We start from the raw sequence: 19,518 nt of genomic DNA on the forward strand, positions 1-19,518 counted from the left end.
TCGTTTATGCTCCACGCTAGATACGACATGAGGAAGCCACGGCGTGCATCATGAGGCTTCTTGCGGACAGTAAACAGATGACTTCTTCGCACTTCTGCGTAGTAACCAATCTAAATGCTAGAATCGGGTTTTGGAATAGGGGCGAGAGGCATTAGAAACTGAAGCTCAGCCAAGTTTACCCCGTGTAGGATATCATCCATATCCTGCTGCGCTCGTGTCCTGATGAGCATGGAGTACTACCTATTTCACGAGAACACACCAAACTTCAAGGCGTCAGGTATTTGGGCTATTTGGTGCTTCGATTGCCCTACTCCTGGCCAATCACATCGATCATTATACTAAATCCGTTTATATGGATTGTCCGCGGGTCCGTCGGGTCCGGGTGCGAGATCAAGTGGTTCGGGGCGGTACCTTCCGCCAATTCGCGCTGGGCTGTACTCTTGTGTCCGTTGTTGCACCTGCTGAAAATTTTTCATTCGCGCCCGTCCCTCCCATTGCCGCACGTTTACACTCGCCGGCCACTGATTCCTGCGACCCTATTGTCTCACTTCTGGTCGACTAATAGTCGGCTCCTGGCTCGTCTTTTACCTTGCTCTACAGGCAATTTTTTGCTCGCTCTGACCCCGGATGTCTAGATCTATCTACCTATGGCGAGACCTGTGTCTGCCGATCTGCCTGTCACCGTCGCCTCCCCAACTCAACAGTTCTACCAAGTTTGCAACAAAGGACCGTGGTTCACAGTCGGCCGTGCATACACGGGTTACCAGTTGCGTTCGGAGGGTGCCCAGATGCGCCACCGGCGCTACCTGCCGAGACCGTAGCCACTCGCACCTACCCTGCACCAAAGCATGCTAGTAAGGCGTAGAAGGCGCGACACCCGACCCAGAGACGGAAATAGGGAAGTTTCTCGGTAGATCCTACAAGGTGTACGTAGGCATTGCTGACTTCTACTATTCGAAGATCAACAAGCGCACGTAACGCAGCGTAGGTGTACAAGCTTGGCGCGCTCTGTGCAGTATCCAGCCCGAGTAGTTCGCGCTACTCGTTAAACATATACACTTTTCCTTTGTTTTGGGCGATACACGCCACCGACATCAGGGCTCCCGCTGGTCCCCGTACAAAGACCAGGCGACAACAGTTATTGGCGCAACGCACTCGTGGCTGCAACCGCGAGCGCATCACGCCAACATCATCGTGATCCCGCTGACGATATCGGTTCAGACAGATACATGCCATTGGGCGTGACACTGCTACAGTTGGAGGATGATGGCAGGGAGAGTATTCCAGGGGCAACTAGTGAGAACATGGGCGCGCCGTCGCCCTGTGGGGGCCTACTAAGCGGGTACGCCTGCACGTTTATCCGTAGAAGGCTCGATAGCACGTCTAAAAGCCTACTCTAGGGCGCCAACAGACGTAAATAATCAAATCAAATCAAAATCAAATCAAACGTAGAAGGCGCGACAAATACTTATTACAGCATAAGGCGAAAAAGTCATCTAATGACAGCTTATACTGTATTGATATACGATTTGAACTTCTGTCCTCTTCTTTTGTGCACGTCTACCCCCCACAACGGTGGTGCCTTTGACTGCTTTCACTACCAGCTCAGTCGATCCTGCTGCACGCGCCGAATGACCTGCATACCTCGTGAATCCGGCGTCATTTAGACGCATCCGAGCTGAGTGAGGGAAACCCTCACAGGACACGGTTTAGTAGGGGTAGTTGATCTGTGTAAATTCACCTGGCGATTGCTCAACCCATAGGACGGCCTGTAACGCTATGTGCTGCAGCTCAGCCCGCGTGTTTGGCTAGGCGGATGCCCTCGTACTGGGGCCAGATGCATCGGGGACGTCAACGTGTTTTCCATGTTCGCTGCGCCCATCATGCAGTCCATTGCTCGGAGCAAACGCGAGTTGCTGTCGTAGGTGACCGATGGGGTCACTGCCAAAGGATACAGACCTCGCTTGTGATGTTCGAGGTACCCCGCTGTTACAATTCCAATTGTTTAGCGCCGCTTCGGACGTTGTTGCCATCCAAGCCGACTGAGTAGCCAGGTCAGGTGTGAAAGGTAGCATTGGTACGGTAGAGCCGGATTCGCTGCCAAATGGGTGCCAGCCATAGGCTATGTCCACGGATCCAAGCAGACTTACTGGGTTTGACTCAGCAAAGCTCCAGGCGAGACTCGACCCAGGAGAGGCATTAAAGTTCTGTTCGGTCGTGATTGGCATGTTCATCCCTTCTGTTAGAAGACGTGATCAGTGTGGTTCATCCATATGCTTCAAGGTCCCTCGCGTCGAACAAAATTCACCTGTAGCGCTAGCGTAAAGATTGGGTGATATAGTGACAGAGGGAGTAAGCGCAACGGAGTCTTGCACCGGTCCCATCCCATGTAGAGATCTTGCCGCCATGCTAGTGGGGTTCCCAGGCGCAAGGTCTGGTGAGGAGGACTGCGAATGCGCTGTTGAGCTGCCAGTTCCTTGGCTAGTAGTATTGTCTTGCGAGTCCGCCGCCAGTCGTTGGTCGACAGGGCAGAAGCTGCAGTCCTTATTGAGTCGTATACAGCTTTCGCATCGATTCTGTATCTCCGGAGATACGATGCATCGAATTTTCCGGTGCCGGCAACGACCTGCTTGGGGCAGCCTCCAGGTAGTTGTGACTCCAGCAAAGTTCCAGTGGGCCTGGAACGCCATGCGACCACGCGACAAGCCATGAGCAGCGTCCATGAAATAAAGTGTCAACCTTACTACATGCTATCGGTGTTCTGTGGTACCCCAGCGTCTTACGCTTCTTGAGCCCCGCTGTAGCGTCCTCCACAGTGACTCGGGTAGGCGCGACGTTAGTACCAGTAGTACGATGTGGTTACAGTGGGCCATCCGAGGTATCTCCAAGTGTGGGTCACACTGCGAATCTAAGCCCGATAAAGGCAGAAATGCAGGTACTCAGGCTTAGCTAACTGTCAACCCACTGAACTGCGCTGCACAGATTTTCTACTGATAAAGTGAGCTTTATCCGGCTGCCTAGATACATTGTAAGTATCTGGATGTATCGCCACGTCTTCCTGTTCTGGCTAAAAAGAGAAGTTGGTCCAAAAAGGGGAAGGCTCTTTTGCCCACAATCATACAGGAGGACAATGTTTGGCTTATGGGAATAGGCGATCGGCGGCGGAACACGGCCTGGCTATCTGTAGAGATCCAACGAGGCAGCCTGAATTGGCGTAGATATGGAGGAATAGTGTGCACGTCCAAGAGGGACAAAACAGACCGCCCGTAGCCCCAAATGCATCTGAGACGAAAGAGCCTAATTTCACCCCAAGTCGCCAGAAGCCACACAGTTCAAAGTTGCCAAGGTAGAATATGGCTACTTGTCGGTCCCCGCGTCGTGGATGGTGATCCGGATGCCGCTCCACTAGCCACCCTACCCTGGAGGTTTTCCCGAGGACCCGCAAGCACACGCGGCGCAATGCAGCTCCTGATGCCTTCACTTACTCTGGACAGTATGCAGAAATGGATGTTGGTATGCGACTGAAGATGTCGCTGTTGCAGTACTTCCGGGCGGTAGACAGAAGCCAACAAGTGTCGCGTATTGTAATAAGCAGGAAGAATTGTGGCAGCTATTCTAGGCTGTGGAACGTGCAAGCCACCTACCCGTGACTATCTGGGTGAAGCATGGCGGAACGCTCGCGCAACACGCCGAAAAGAGCCTCGGCGCCGCCAGCCACTTCAAGCCAGCCACTTCAAGAGATGCCCACTAGTTGGTCGTGATGCGCCGGTTTTCGTCTGTCACTCTTTTCTACACTTGTGCCCATCGCAAACGCGAAACCCACCACAATAAACGCGAGTCCGATCCTCCAGCAAAAGCCGCCGATCCCACTCACAAAGCGGGGTGGGATAACCATAACCGCCACAGCAATGCAAATCGCGAGTGAGAGCAGCAAGAAACAAATGATGGCGTCGGCGATGCAGACGTTCCGGCCCTGCCCAAGAAAAGATCATTTTTGCGTCGACATGGCTTACGACTCAGGTTTCTGACATAGCCTGACTGGTGGCAAGCTCGGCGTGCCACTGCTCACCATAACCTGACAGAGCTTGTATTTATCACCAACCCGCTCGATGACGCCTTCTTCCAGAGCATATCGCAGGAGTAAGTTGTCGACTCCAATATTGTCGCCTTCGCCCGTTTCCATATGTCGGCCAACATGCTCTGTCCATTCGTCCCATGCACTCGAACCTTCGAAGGTGTTTCCACATCCGGGCTTCGGGCAGCTCGACCGCTGTGGTGGATGTCTTCGCTGAATGAGGCAGGTGGTCTGCATATCTCTAACGTAGCTTTCCCATTCTGACTGGTGCCGGCCACTATCATCCTGGGCGAGGGCCCTCTTGACCTCAAGAGGCGCATGCATGCGGCGCAGGTGCTGAGTAAATAGATCCTTGCGGTTGAAATCGTTACCCTTTCCATCCACCGGATTTTGTGAGCAGAGTGAGCAGCGATAATACTGCAAGCAAAGGTGTTGCGATGTAATGTGACGCTTCCACTCGTTCTTGGACCCAAACGTGCTGGTACATCCAGCGAAGTGAAACGCGCAGGGAAAAGGGCGCGTGTGCGCCGCGGCGATATGTTTTCTTAGGGAAGATGAGTCCTTAAACGGCGCATGGCAGCAATGGTCGCATCGAATGTCAGGCTTGCCCAGCATGCGTCTCATCCTCGCACAAGTGGATCCGGTGCCACTGTCCAGCACAGGCATCGACTCTGAACGGGTTAGATTACGGAAGCCGGGGTGTAGCGTTGGCATAGAAGCCGGCAGAGCAGCGCGCTGGGGAGACGTGGTAGTAGTAGCGGCGTCACCACTTCTGTGGCGGACGTGGCTGAGAGCCTTAAGCTGCTCAGCAGCTTCTTGCATTTCTACCGACTCGGTACCGGGAGGCTTTGGTGGTTTGATTCCTAGTCCGCTGGCAGCGAGCGACTGATACAGCCTGGCCGTTGGGCTCGTTTGTCCGTCTGGTTGCTCGTCTTTTACCGCATATCCAAGCAATGGCCACTGGGCACCCGGCGCTGGACGTGAATGTGCGCTCGTGGGAGTGGACTCGGGGGCAGCCGTTGCTGCTGTGTTCGTCTCGATGGCCGAGGCGGGAGCGGCGGAGGCTCCTACCATCTTTTCGTATAGGGAAATCATGTTGCGCGAGGTTATGGTGCCAAGGTAGCACCAAATCTTGTCATGCTGGACGCTAGCCCAGAGAGCTGTGGGCATAGAGATGAATAGGATTGTTGGAGGACCCAAAAACATGCCCTCGACAGTTATCTGAGCAGCGAGGGGCGCCGTGTTCCGTAGCCAGCTGTGGAAAGCTGATATATCTGGACTAACGTCACCGACAAAAGTGGTGCAAACCAGGACGCGAGCTTCGTCGAAGTTCAGTTTCGGGCTTGTATTTGGGCTGAGCGGAGCATCTCGAGGGCGGACGGTCTCTGGCGTGGCGGCATCCGACGAGGAATCTATCAGTGGCGCAAGCTGTATGCTTTTGCCTTGATCAGGTGTCAGGGTGAAAAATTGCGGTTCAACCGCAGGCGACGGAAATCGGGGCGAGGAGTTTGATTGGGAAGCAATCTTGATCTCCTGGCAAAGCTGCTCGGCGGAGAACGAGGTAGCACGACTTAATTGGTGTAGAGCTGCGGTTAGACAAGGAGAGAAGTAAGCACGGGAAGCGGCTGAAGGCTGTCGGCTTGTCTCTGCAGAGCAGGCGGCAATGACCTGCTTAACGCTGTTGCCAGAAGCGAAAGAGTCGGGAGCGGCATAAGTGTCCAGCAGGAGGAGGATATCGGATTGGGCATCTTCGAAGAGGCAGCGAACCCCTTCCCATTTCAGCTTGGCAGAATGGCTGTGGGGAGAGCTGTGACATGGTTAGAGCTTTGAGGCTTACTGAAAGGTGAATCTGCATCTCGCTGTGAGGTTTACGTACCAGGCCCAGTAAAGTTGTTCGTCTGGACTGACGTAGCCGTGTCCGGAATAGTAAATGATGAGAAGATGATTAGGCCGGGCGTGCTCGATAAATGAGGCTATTTGCATGCTGAGCTTTATACTGGGGCTTGCGACACTGGGGATCTGCCATGTTTGCACGTGATAGCGGTAGTCGGAGACTAGGACCTGTTGCAGAGCGCGAATGTTGTCAAGGGCTGCAGCATCATCTTGCCAGCCCAGCAGGAGCACCGAGACGTTTGCGTACAAGGCATTTGGGCGGGCTGCTTGTTGGTTGATGAGTATGGCAGCATTGTGCAGATGACGGGCAAAGGCCTCAAATTCGTGACATTGGCTGTGGTGAGGCGCATCTGGAACTATGTGAGAGGGATGAGGCTTGGGAATGTCAGCTGGGCTTGGCAAGCGAAGTAATTGTCATGACGTAGAGCAAAGCGTAAAAGACGGATAGGGAGGTTTTACGAGACGTACAGGATTATGCTGATGTGAGGGCGCAGAGTGAGGCTCGGGAGGAGAGCACGCAGTGGCACTGAGCTTGGGGGCAAGCTTGCGCCTCTTGCCGGCAGGTTCCATGTGGTGTCAGACCAGTCGTGATGGGCGGGGGGGCGGCACGGGAGGCAGATTGGAAAGCGAGCTAAGGAGAGACCGTCAGCAAGCGGCTTCGGGCCTGAAAGCCGGAGGCTGGGCGGCCGGAGAGCCGAGCTGAGAAGGCGCGGTTTTCGGTTTGCGATTTGCGAAAAAGCGGTTGGCTACAAGAGGAAGTTTTTGGTCATGTGTTGTGGGAAGGATTAGGTGAGGTACGAGGCCGCAGGTCCGGCGGTATAGTTCAGTGCAAAACGAAGGGCGGATCGAAGCTCCAGAGTTCGAGAAAGGCTGCGATGAAGGAGATACAGAGGGCGAGCGGCCGAGACAGGCAGCAAAGGCGACGAAAAAGTGAAGAAGGGACGAGAGAGTCGAGAGCAAGAGTTGCTGTTTGAGGAAAAAACCATCAGACAAAGGGAAAAAAGAGGATCATGATGACCGGCGTGGGTAAGCGAGGAAATCAGCGGCCGTCCTAAGGGTACAAGATACAAGGATACAAACGGGCCCGAAGGAAAGAGGGACGAGGCGGGACGAGGCAGCCAAATAAAGGTGACAATAATTGGGAGAGGTGGAGGGTGGTGAGTTTGTGCGTTGTGTGTTTCTGTGCGTGTTGCTGGCGTCTTAGCTGGTCCGTCGTCAGGCTGCAACACGCAGGCTTTCGTCTATCACTCAGGGCACCTCCTGCGCTACTGTCGAGACCGGCATTTTACAGGTACAGACAAGTCAAGGTCTGCCGGACGTTAGCCTCCCACCACCAGGCGGAGAGGGAGGTTTCCGCGTAGCCGAAATGAATCGGCAGGAGTCACCGCAACGCCTCGAGGCAGCCACACGGAGAAGCCCGTTCTCAAGGGCTACGCTGGACCATCCGACGTACCAGGGTAACCATTATTACGCCAAATTCATCCTTGCGAGGCTGCAGGGAATACGCGATGACCGCGTTCTCCTGTCATTTCCTCCGCCCCGAAGAGGGGGGTGGGAACCTCATCTACGAAACGACGGGATTACCGAGCATTTCGTTCTTGAAAAAGATGTGCGCAAGCTGGGTGTATTGGGCGGGATCTTTCTAGCGAGAATGTGTACATATCTTCTACCACCATTCCAGCAAACTGAACATCGCAATCTTCAGGCCAGCACACCCAAGCTGGAGAAAGACTAGCCTGTACCCAAAGCTGATGAAGTTGGTAAGGCTTGGATTCTTGGCCTGCAGCCTCAAGAGTAGGGACCCTCTGGGAGCTGGACAGCCGACAGGCTGAAGTCTGCATGTGAGCATTCACACTGAGAAAACACTTCAGAATCTGAAACTCAGGCCAGCTGGAAGAAACCGAAAGCTATCGTGATCCATGTTCGATGTTCCGGGTTGACGAGTTCAGCTGCATGGATTGTCGCAGAGCCCGGCTGGTCAGGGCCACTCAACATGAACACGCCTAGTCTCGATGAAGCTGTAGCCAACCACCATGTGGGAATGGATGGTACTGCGTAAGTATATTGAATACAGCCCGCAGTGATGCAGCCATGCGCTGCTAGACCGTCGACTGAAAGATTCTGGGAGGTGTGGGGAAGCAGTCGTCCGGGTATGAAGCAGTGGCAAGCATTTGATCAGTGACGCCATCATTGACGATGAGTGAGTCCACAGTTGCCGAGCCGTTGGATCACACCCTCATAAATTCAATGTAAAGGATTCCATCATCAAAGCAGCTTGCAATGTAAACGTGGAAGTATACTCGTTGCGATACGGAGGTAGCCGCTCGCCAATGAAGACATTTGAACACGATCGCGGCGTTCTCGGCAGCCGCGCACTTTAAAATGTGATTTAAACCGGCGATAGTATCGACCAAACAGATTCTTGATTTCTGCAGCTTCCAAAATTCCCGGCGCCACCTTTCCATCGACGGGCTGCTAGTTATCTTTTGTCCCCATTCGCTTGTAACCATATGGAAATGATTCGGACTGGATTCCAAGATCCCGCTCAGTCGGCATCTTAGAAAGCTGGACGCGTCGTTGGTTGGCTCCACGATTGCGGGAATGCTTCACAGTCAGCTAGAGATACGTTGAGTCAGACGATCATTTTTTTTTGCGTTTGTTTCATTCGACATGAGCGTACGGCATGATTTGTCTCCCCTGAGGACAATTCAAATTAGTGCTAAAAGATGAAGAAGTAAAAATGGCCTGCTTACCGGTATTCCGTGTGAACTACATTTGCTCGGCAGGTCTTTTGTGTTTTCATGTACTTATCACACCACGATTGCACGAAATGTCGGGAATGTGAGCACTCGAACTCCCTCTGTCAATCAGTCCGGTCAATACAACGTGAGCCTTCTTTGAGACGTTTAGGAACTTTGAGATATCACGCACGTAGATGTGTTCGCACATGATGATTGCATTCCGTCTCGCGATATATGTAGGCCGAAGGAAGGAGCACCGTTACAATGAAACCATGAATTAAGGAAAATGGAGGTTACTGGTAGTTGGAGAGCTATTTAAAGATTTGACAAGAATGGAAGTTGGTGATTTATCTGGTCCTCTGGGTTGGCAAGTTGAGCTGCATAGACTGCCGCTGAGCCCGGCCGATAAAGCAACCAGTATTAACACACATAGTCTCGACCTGGCTGCAGACAACACCCACACCGGGTCGGTAAATTAAACACAGCCCGAGCAGCGGTGGAGGCTTGCGCTTCCACACTATTGGCCGGAGGATCCTGGGAAGCGTGAGAATGAGGTTGTCACAAGTGTTCGAGCTGCCTGATTGCGCATTTCAAAAGAAAGCCGGCATGTTCAAGGCGATCGAGTTATCGGCAATCTAGCCCGTAGAGACGCATCACATCTCGAAAAGAGGCATAGTCTGCGATGCATGTACGGCTCTAGTTGTAATGCGGTATCAATATGCGGGCGACGGTGCGCAACGGGGGGCGACGGTGCGCGACGGCGCACAACGGATGGTGTGTCTGAAGCGGCTACAAGGTCGCAAACAAAGAAATTTGGCGTAATGTGTAAGCTCTTTTTGTGGGGCAGAAATCGGGTAGGACGCCATCGGGAAGATATGACCCGTAATCCGCCTGGCAAGAAATAGAATAGCCTGCATTCGAGCCTGGTGCTAATCAAACGCTAGTCTGTACTAGTGATGCTAGTGGCTGTAGATGTGGGCGGGTAAAGAAAGTCAGCTAGGGCCTTCTCGGTTCCGTGTCTGATACTTCAGCCACTCCTTGCGAAAGCAACCACCCTTTGAACCCCCTCCAAAAGTGGCTACCGTTTATGCTAGCATGCCAGTTCACGATCTCACGATCTCCGCTCATGCTTGGTCCGTTCCTGCAAGAAGAGGGGCTCGTCTGATGGCGCATAGCCAATGGCGCCCGGGTCCGCCGATCGTGGATGGTTTAGAGGGCTTTTGAAAGAAAAGCGACGCCGCCGCAAGAAATTTTCGCCTTTACATTCTACACTCAGATTTTGACCAGGTAATTTCGCCAAACCTGGCTGCGCTTTGCACCTCTTACTGCTATCCTTTAAATGCGCCACTCGGACGTCGATGACATCATGAAAAGTCTGCCGGATATGCGTCACGCTACAAATCAAAAGTAAACAAAAAAGTATGCTCGGTTTCAAGTACCGCACCACAGTTGCGCGCTAATAAAACAATCCGTGATAGGTACTATAGCGCAACGGTCGTTCCACAGGATCTGTGTTAGATATGGATCGCCGTTCTCGATACAGCGGCGCGAGCCACGGTCAAATCGACACCGACAATGACTACGACGATAACGACTCCGGCAACAGGATCAGTGGCAATGACGATTACACTTACAATAATTACCGCAGAGACGTCGAAGGCGACGCCGCCAGCTCCTGATACATGACTTCGGCTGGAGAGGTAGCTGTCACGGTGCCATGGGTCAGAAAAGTGGCTGTTTTTCCTCGAAAAGAGTAGGAGTAGGCTTGAGATCGAGTAGGCGTTTTGCCAAGAACTGGTGGAGTGAAAGGCTGCCAGTCATCATCTCTTTGCGAGGGTTCGACTCTTGAAGTGGTAGCAAATTACTGTGCCATTGGCAAGCAGGACTACACCTGACTGTCTACTAATTTGGTAGGTGACGCCTGGCGGGGGCGGTAACAGCGGCGGGGGCGGAGCGTTGCGCTCCGCAGCGCCCTTGACCGAATGCTTCTGGCTTCATCAGCTCTTTCCATTTACGAGCACATGACAACGCCAGTAGCGCAGCCAGAACGAACAGGAAAGTAATGACATCGCTTTGGTCACTTGCAGACTTGCGTCTCCCCGCTATTCTTTCACAGGTCAAACAACCGCTGAGTACTGCTCTGTGGGTTCACAAGGAGAGCACACGCTACATTGTTGATCGGCTCCAGTACTTGAGAACGGACACATGGTATCGCTTTATGCCACCAACGTTTACATTAATTCGGAATCCATTTACAAGGAAATAAACAATAGATAAATTTTCAAGAATCTGATATAAATAAATAGGAGGTACAAGAAGCAACAGTGAAGACTGATCCGGCTATAGAACATTTTAACGCACCTTGTGCATTTTGAAAGGAGAGATAGATGCTATAGGAGAAAACCATGAGTGCTAAAAGTGTCAAATGGTAAAATCTCACGGGAACCGCGGACCAAAACGTTTCCATTGATGACGTTTGCTCCTCTAATGCTGTTCGTTGTGGTAGCACGTCCATCATCTTCAAAGGCTATGAGGTATGTTTCGTTGCACATTTCTTATCGGTTAACTTGTGTTTTGATAGTTTTAAACGCCTCAAAAGTCCTTCTGAACTCCTTCCAGAATATGCATGTTGATCCGTAGCGAGCTCGTGGCCGTGGCTGACTGGCGCAAGAACCCAATTGTTTTGTGGAACAAGTGGCGGAGTAGCTTCTCATCGATTTCCCCGTGCATGATCGGATCTTCAAATGCGGCTGACAAGACAAGAATATTGCCGCATTGAGCGCGTGTGGTGCCAAACAAGCATGTAATGATGGGACGCTTCTCGCCGAGGCCGTGTAAAGCCCTTGTGCTCTCTATAAGCGCCCTGATGGCTTGCCGGGCGCGTGTAAGAAGGAGCGCATCAATTTTAACACCTGCTTCAAAAAGGGCCGATACGTCACACTCGGGTTTCACAGTACTTCGCACGAAGTCTGGCGGATAGTATGTCTGAGGCAGAAAGATCCTTCTCTTTGAAGGCGAAACTCCAATGAACCTATCTCATTCGAGAACCTGGATCGCAGATCAAGTAAACATCTCGGAACAGTGCTAGTTTTTGCTTTTTGTCTGGGTGTCAAGACGACTCCGCAGGTAAGTCTGACCGAGATAACTGTCGAGAACAGATTGAGGAAAGCCCTCGAGTAGATTCATTTTGGGATGCGGAATATCGTTCTTATAGGACAAGGGTCCTGAAGGTGGCGCCGGACACTCAGCGAGTATATCGCTTTTCAATTGCGAACAGGTCCAAAATGCCAACGAAATATGGTAATATGTAGCATCTTTGGTAAGCTCTTGCGTGTTCCGAAACTTTTGAGCTTTCGAGGCTTGGTCTCATAATCATCTGGAGCTTCTGACTGGCAGTGGCTATGAAAGTAAGCTCTCCAAAGGCCGCCCGAGTTGACCTTGATAGAGGCCAGCAAGAACGTTTGCGTAAACGTTTTTTCATGTTTTTGAAAAAGCCATGATGATTACCAAAAATGTCGGTTGCAAGAGAAAAGTATTCTAGGCCATACCTAAGCATATTCAGCGACTGCCAGGGTTGCTGCAGGCAGAAATTATTCTCCGCAGAGAATAAGGGTCATATGCAGTCGTCCCAGCTAATAGAGGGCAGCATATAGGACCAAGACAGTCTCACTTTGGAAAAAGTGGCCCACAGTGTGACGAGTTTGAGGCTTCCGTTGCCGAGAGTTGATGGAGGAGACATTTGATTGTGGCTTGTTTGTTTCCTTTTTCGGCTGACTAGCCCTACACGCATCTTGCAGCAGAACATGGAGTTTTCACCCTTACATTGCAGTGCAAACGGCTTCATGGGTTCCATTTACCAGCGGCGCACAATTTCGATATGAATGTAACTCCTACGATTCTGCCTTGGCTCGGACCATGACGACGATGGACAAATGTGCGATCACGTGCGTGGCCCAGCCCCTCACTTTGCCCCGCGAAAATCAGAACTTGGCTGCCAGAATTGGGCAGCGACGAAAAAAGCCATCATTATGGCACAAACGACTGGACTACACATACATATGACCAAGTGACAGCAGAAACTGATTTTTGACGGCGAAGTTGACAGCTATCATATGCCGCACAATGGTGCGACCTTCTGGCTTTCCATGAAAGAACGCGCTGACGATAAGAACAGGCCTTCACACCGGAACCATTAGACGGAAACGAGAGCATTCCCTGGAAGAAAGCACAAGACTTCACCATCGTGCCCGGAATACTTGAGGGTAATGGGCTCATGATATTTTGGATGGACGCAACTATCACGCGGATGGGCGGGGACGAGACGCAGCCCCCCGTTCCCTATCGAACCGGAAAAGCTACATTTGAGGTTGGCGAGAAGCTGTACGTTTTTGAGGGCAAGGTCTATCAACAATCATAAAGCGATGAAATTCAAATACTCTATCACGTATTGTTAGCGTCCAACAACGGCTTGAGCTTTGTCACAACCTCAACTAGCGCAACGCAAACATTAAGAGTGCTATGCTTTTCCGTAATTGACAAGCATACACAATCGGTGCCGTTACCACTATACTTTTCCAGCTGCCGGGTCTGACAATTTTGAGTATACTCCCAGACTCTTTTACCGAGAACCCTGGTTATAGGACCTTCCGCCTGGCGCCTGAGGCCGATACCCGTTGGATCACAAGTTAACATGATCTTATCGTCGACGGAGAGTGTCTCGCCCGGGAAGTTCACCACGATATTGAACAGCGCATCCGCAAGGCTCTTTGCGGTGGGTAAGTCAAGGGGAAATGATACTACACAATCAAGGGCAGGATTGGCGGGAAAGATGATTGTGATATCTCGACCTTCTGCACAAGCAGTCGCGTTGGCAAATTGCTCGCCGAAACCAGCGGTTATGGCTTGCCTGGACCATTTCCAATGAACCGCCTTGACCTCGCCTCGTATCTCTGGGACAATCGGTAGTCGTTTCTGAGCTTTCTCCACGTTTGCCGATGTAGCATAGTCAAGAGACCCGTGTGTTTGCTTCTGCTTCTGCTCCTGAGTTTTGGTCTCGACTTCTGTGCGCGACTATTAGCTAAAGAGCGTCGAAAGGACAGCATGACGGTATGTAGTAGCTACCCAACAGTTCCGCCGCACGTTTGAGCGGGTAGTCGTTCGCTGCCTTCTTGAGGAAGTCATGCAGTTTCGAAATATCATCAACCACCATACGCTTAATACGGTCGCCTCCAATAGCGTAGGTGCAGAGACGCTGTATGAGGTGACCGCATTCTCCCTCCACACGACTTTTGAAGTTAATGTACTTGTTCGCTCTCCATATTGCGCCCTTACTTGAGGAGGCAGAGGTCAATTTCGCTCTTTGCACTGTCCTTATTCTGCGCTCACTCAATCTGCCATTATTTTCGATCACATTGTTAGCTGTAGCCAAGAGAAGCTCGATGATCTCTTTTGCGGACTTTGTCGATTTTTTCGATTTTTTCGATCCGCCCATGGCGATTGATCGAGAACGAAAGACGATAACGTAGAATAGGGGAGGATAGTGGACGATGGTGCGCGACGGGGGGCGATGGTGCAGGAAGGGGAACAATGGTGGACGCGATTGCGGCCGATGTGGTTGAGGAGAAATAGTGGTGGGCAACGATGCACGAATGAAGGCAATAGTTAGTGCGCGACGGTGGGCGACGGGCGGCGATGGTGGGCGACGGGTGGGCGAAGGGGTGACGTGGGGCGGCATGGTGGGCGACGGGGGGGTGGGCAACATGGTGCCACGACAAAATGGCTATGGCGAGGCGTCGACAGGGTCTGTCAGTACCTGTTCCCCTGGTCATTTTCTATACCTAATCAGGAATCTTTCTCTCCCTAAACGAGGAGCTCTTTGACAGATATACACTTGCTGTTTACTCGATAACAAAGCAAGAAGCCGCTCTAGCCGATTGCAACGTCCAGCTCTTACGAGATGTGATATAGCTTGCACCTCTACAAGCTACACACGGAACTACAATGAGTTTCTTGTTCACGTCAAGCTCACTGACAACTTCACCCCACACCTCCTCTGATCCTTGCTCAGTGGTGTCGTAGTGCATGGCTTTACCACTGCTCGGCCTGAACAAAGCTGGCCGCGTTGTGGCCTGGAGCGTCGTTATGGCTAGTAACATTTCTGTCGAGGAAGCAAGCGGCTTGCCATGACTACCCTCAGTGCCTGCAGACGATCAAGTCCGCCCCTGCTTGGTTGGCATGCAAAGTGATCCGACCCCTAACTTGGAACAGTTCGTCGTAGCCGGTTTGAGTATGCTTAGCAAATGAGACTGATGCGGTCGGGATCAGTCGTGGTACCATGGACCACTAGTCATGTCTTTTTTTCTACCATCAATAAGAAGTGCGTTGCAGAACCGACTCTTTTATACCAAAGTGCATTGTTGCGCGTTCCTGCGGCTACCACGTCTACCGCCGTGAATAGCATCACACATACTGTACACGTTCCCAATAGGCCATCGCAACTTCCTGATTGCCGTTCTTTGCGCCAATCACACCTTCTTCACCACCATTCTCGTACTGTCCACGACTCCTGAGCTAAGACAGCATTCGCAATCATCTCCGTGCACGTCTTAACAGTGAATGCTAGAGCCTACCACGAGGTTGACCCCGCCAACCCTATCAGCGTGTGTGGCATACGGACTGGTAAGCAACCTTGCCGGCCTGTTTGCGCTCTACGCGCTCTTCCCCTAAGCATAACATGCTGGACTGACCCATAATCTAGACTTTCCCCGTCGTGCGGATTCACTCAAGCAAGGCCGCAGTTTAGAAAACCTCGGCTGGAGACTCTGGCAGAAAGCACAGCCAGTCGACAACACAAGCGGACTCGGCGCCATCACTGCCACCCACACTTCGCCTCCCCAAGAGTATACTCAACTCTCTAGCAGCGTTGACTCGCTTGTTGATGAGGATACCACCAAACTTACTTCCAACTCGGCGCCTCTTGAGATTTTGCGGCCCCGAATACGTCGTCTGGACTCGACTAGCAACCCCAGTAGACGTGACCGCCACATCAGTTCCGACGACTTCAAACAGATGCCCGTCCCCATTGTCAACGATACTGATTCTCTTTCCGCACCCACTGCTACCTTTCCCACCACTACTCTGAAGGATGAGATGGCTCCCGTCGTCCACGACCGAATCGTGGCCGGGATCGTCACCCAGAAGAAGCCACTGGCCAAGTTTGCTCTTGGCGGTCCCTGCTCTTCTAGCGGAAAGGCCATGAGCGTCGAGTTTTCCAGGCCCAGCTTTGTGCTTCCTCCCAAGAAGGCCATGCTTCAGGTTCATGGCGGTTCCGAGTCTGCCTCTACCAAGGGCTCTCTTCAACCCGCCGAGGACCTCGCCACACAGAAGAAACAGCCTGTCATCCCCACAAGCCGCAACGCCCCACTCGAAGCCGAAAGCGCAATCAACTCAGACACCGAGGACGGCCATGTTGATGAGAGCGCCATTGATGACGATGACGACTCCTCTGATTGGGAAGATGCTACGGACCGCGGCAGGTCGAGTGTAGAGGACATGTTCTCCCAGCGCGTCGAGCCTCAGGCCAACCTGGCCTCCGGCCCGTCCCTCATTACATTCATGCTTGCTCAGGAGCGCCAGAAGAACCCCAGCAGCCAGGCTCCTCGCTCTACCTCTGTCATCATCCGAGCGGGCGCTAAACGAAAAGCCCCAACTATGGGTGCTCTCACCGATGTTTACTATCAGGGGCCGCTAATGTTGAAGGGTCTGCGTTCTTCCAAGTCTCGACCTCGCTCGAGCGCCCAGCCTATTATCGCCCCTACCAACCACGTCCACGCGCAGGCAGCTTTGTCACCGCGAACAACTCGCCGCAACATGGTCGCTACCGAGATAACTGAGTCTCTTCGCCGTCATCTTCTCTGGGAGAACCAGCAGAAGACTTCGACTGCCAAAGCTGTTCTCAAGCGTCGTCATACCTCCCACAATGTGGCCAACCTGAATCAGTCTCCAGAAAAGCCATGTCTGAAGCGGAGTGAAGACGCTAACGCCAGCAGCTGGAATCAGTATTTCAACAAGGACACCGTTGACGGCTACCATTCCAAAGGCTGGTGATGGCCATGTACATAGTTTTGAAAGCCACGCAAAGAGCAGATCTCAGCGGTGGATGCTTCATCAAGTAAATACACCGGTATCAACAGCCCTCTTCAACACAGATCGGTCATTGTCAATTAGTCCTTTTCCTCCTAAATCTACAGTGTGTCAGAATCCCCAGACCTGCCAACTCTTTTCCATCGCACCTCTCGCCATTTCACGCTTGAAAATTTACATTTTACAAACCACTGTCTTAATCAACCTCCAAAACTAACCGCCAACATCTTTGTAGCTCGCCATGGCGGCCGCTGACAATGCACCGCCTCCCCAACACAACAACGACTTTCCGACCCGTCCATACCTGCCTCCGATCTGATGCTTCGCAAGACGCAATACCTTCCTACTTCTCGTCGCGTTTTTATCGTGTGTTGTATGGTACAGCGTGGATAATGCCAAGAAGCAGGAAAGCATTGTGCAATCGCATGGAAAAGGCCCAGGCGGGAAGCCCTTGCCCGTCGCGAAGAAGACCAAAGGCGATGGCGAGCTTGAAACCCATTTTGCCAGAAATGCCTTTCGCTATCTGGCTGCAGTCAATTTTTATCTCCTACCTTGCGGCTGGCGCTTTCATGTTCGACCATGCGTTCTATCATGACAGCCCTTACAGTGGTCTAAGGACGGTCTTACTTGGGCTTGTGAGTGGACTGTAGTCCACATTATCGGCGCCAATCTTTTCTACCTCTATATTATATCATTTTCTCTCTCTTTGACTGGAAAGAGGGTCCCAACGCTGCCCACCTTTTGATCTGGGTACTAGGCCTAGTAGGCGAGCTCATTCTCTTCTCAACAACCTTCACGACTGCCGCCGCATGCCGCCTTGCCAACCATGAATCGCAAACGGGACAGACAAACTGCTTCGATCGCTGGGGCGATTTTGATACAGCAGGGCCGAATGGACGCGACAAATACTCTCGCCGGTCTCGAGGGCGGACCATGCCAAACGCAGCCAAGAACTCGGCGCCGATTTCACGTAAAGACGAAAATGCCGCGTTTTATCAACCACAAAAGCTTCCCCACCGGGCAGATCCAAATCCGCACCGCATCGCAGGCTCGATATCCCTGAGGATCAACTCCTGCCATCAGAGTCTTTGCGCGGCTGCGAGGCTGTACCGCAAGAGGGAGGACATACGTCGGTTCGAACACGCACAGCTCAGGTTCATACTGTTATATAATTCGCTTAAACGGCTTAGCCGAGGTCCAATCGACTCATTACTAGATCCATCCAAAAGAACACTTCGCGCCCAGATAGAAAACCATCTAGACGATGTCCAGTCTGCCGTAATGTACGGTATGTAACAAGCATTTCAACCTTTCATGCCAGGAGGCTAACTTGGCAATATTGCAGCTCTCGACTTAGCCAAAGTTTCCGTTCTTCCCGAGAACCGTTCCGATTATTCCTGTTTTTCCAATCGAGTCGTCACTCACGCGGCTAGAAGAATCTACTTAACAATTACTACTTTACACTCCAGAAGGGCTCGGGCGTCGAAAGGCTGCGCACCGAAAAAGCACGGGAGCCCCAGGTTTGACCGTGAGGTGGATGAGTTCATCCGGGCCGAATTTCCTTACCTAAGGCCGACAATCGCTACGAAGGAGCCGTGGTGGCGTGAGCTGGTTTATAATTGGCTCGTCTGCCCTCAAACAGTCCATGACACCGCGTCAGCTCTAGCTTTTTCACATCTCGCCCGTAAAGCGCCGTCTCATATTCCTATACCAAGCAAAAATAAGCAAATCCGTCATCTAGCTTGATTTTGTAAAGCCTGGAGCCTCTCAGAGCTACCTCGGGCCTGTCTGCCTGTGGCGTCGCGAGCATCATCTCCGCTTCAGGCTCCGTAGTCTAGACAGGGCCTTTTCCTGCCTCATGCCACAAATTGCCATCCACGGTATCCACCCTTTTGGACGCTTCGGGTGTATGGTATTCCTTCACCTTGCACGCTCGTCCAGGCTCGCGCCGTAGCTTGCGGTCGGCGGTGCCTTCAACGCGGTACGATGAACCCGGAAGCATTGTCTGTCTCCGTTGTTGACCCCTACATCTATAAAATTCGACAGCCTAATGTGATTCCTGCTCGACGAGACGGAGCTGGGTTGCGCGACGCCCAACTTGGCTCCGCTTCCAATTCTCGCCTCCGCGGACAACCGCTGGCGCTGGGTTGCCTGGGAAGCTATCTCGCACTTTCACATATACCGCGATGAACATGAGCGGGTGATCCCTACCACCAAACCTCGGAGCACTGCCGGTTGGCAACGGATTGACCCGAAAATGCAGATCATCTCTTTCTCCTGAATGCCATGTATGATCGCCAGGCAGGCAAGCTAGTGAACGAGAACGAGGTTGAGGCTGCGAAAAACCGTCTTCGCCAGATAACACCGTCTTCGCCTCTGGGATGGTAACCCGCCATAATAGGAACGAGGGCCGGTGGGAGAACGCAGAGAAGCTCGAGGTACAGGTGGTGGTTTGATTTGATTTGATTATTTACGTCTGTTGGCGCCCTAGAGTAGGCTTTTAGACGTGCTATCGAGCCTTCTACGGATAAACGTGCAGGCGTACCCGCTTAGTAGGCCCCCACAGGGCGGCGCGCGCCCATGTTCTCACTGGTTGCCCCTGGAATACTCTCCCTGCCATCATCCTCCAACTGTAGCAGTGTCGCGCCCAATGGCATGTATCTGTCT

At 52.3% G+C, this 19,518-nt stretch overlaps 3 protein-coding genes across 3 annotated transcripts; 1 reads left to right on the forward strand and 2 right to left on the reverse strand.

The window, feature by feature from the left end:
- Window positions 1–4,009: 4,009 nt before the first annotated feature.
- Window positions 4,010–6,538, reverse strand: ISF_09363 (Zinc finger, C2H2-like protein; the record flags this gene model as incomplete). The annotated part of the gene is made up of 3 exons (XM_018852966.1): window positions 4,010–5,882; window positions 5,952–6,343; window positions 6,437–6,538. 3 exons carry the CDS (start codon window positions 6,536–6,538, stop codon window positions 4,010–4,012), a joined length of 2,367 nt encoding a protein of 788 aa, XP_018699831.1.
- A 6,611-nt stretch (window positions 6,539–13,149) lies between these two features.
- Window positions 13,150–14,443, reverse strand: ISF_09364 (hypothetical protein; the record flags this gene model as incomplete). The annotated part of the gene is made up of 2 exons (XM_018852967.1): window positions 13,150–13,769; window positions 13,831–14,443. The coding sequence occupies 2 exons, from the start codon at window positions 14,441–14,443 to the stop codon at window positions 13,150–13,152; spliced, it is 1,233 nt and encodes a 410-aa protein (XP_018699832.1).
- A 500-nt stretch (window positions 14,444–14,943) lies between these two features.
- On the forward strand, window positions 14,944–16,815 carry ISF_09365 (hypothetical protein; the record flags this gene model as incomplete). Its single annotated transcript, XM_018852968.1, has 3 exons — window positions 14,944–14,995; window positions 15,322–15,387; window positions 15,467–16,815. 3 exons carry the CDS (start codon window positions 14,944–14,946, stop codon window positions 16,813–16,815), a joined length of 1,467 nt encoding a protein of 488 aa, XP_018699833.1.
- Window positions 16,816–19,518: the final 2,703 nt, after the last annotated feature.

The sequence above is a fragment of the Cordyceps fumosorosea genome (assembly GCF_001636725.1).
Source record: "Cordyceps fumosorosea ARSEF 2679 chromosome Unknown scaffold_47, whole genome shotgun sequence".
In the NCBI taxonomy this organism is placed as follows: Eukaryota; Fungi; Ascomycota; class Sordariomycetes; order Hypocreales; family Cordycipitaceae; genus Cordyceps; species Cordyceps fumosorosea.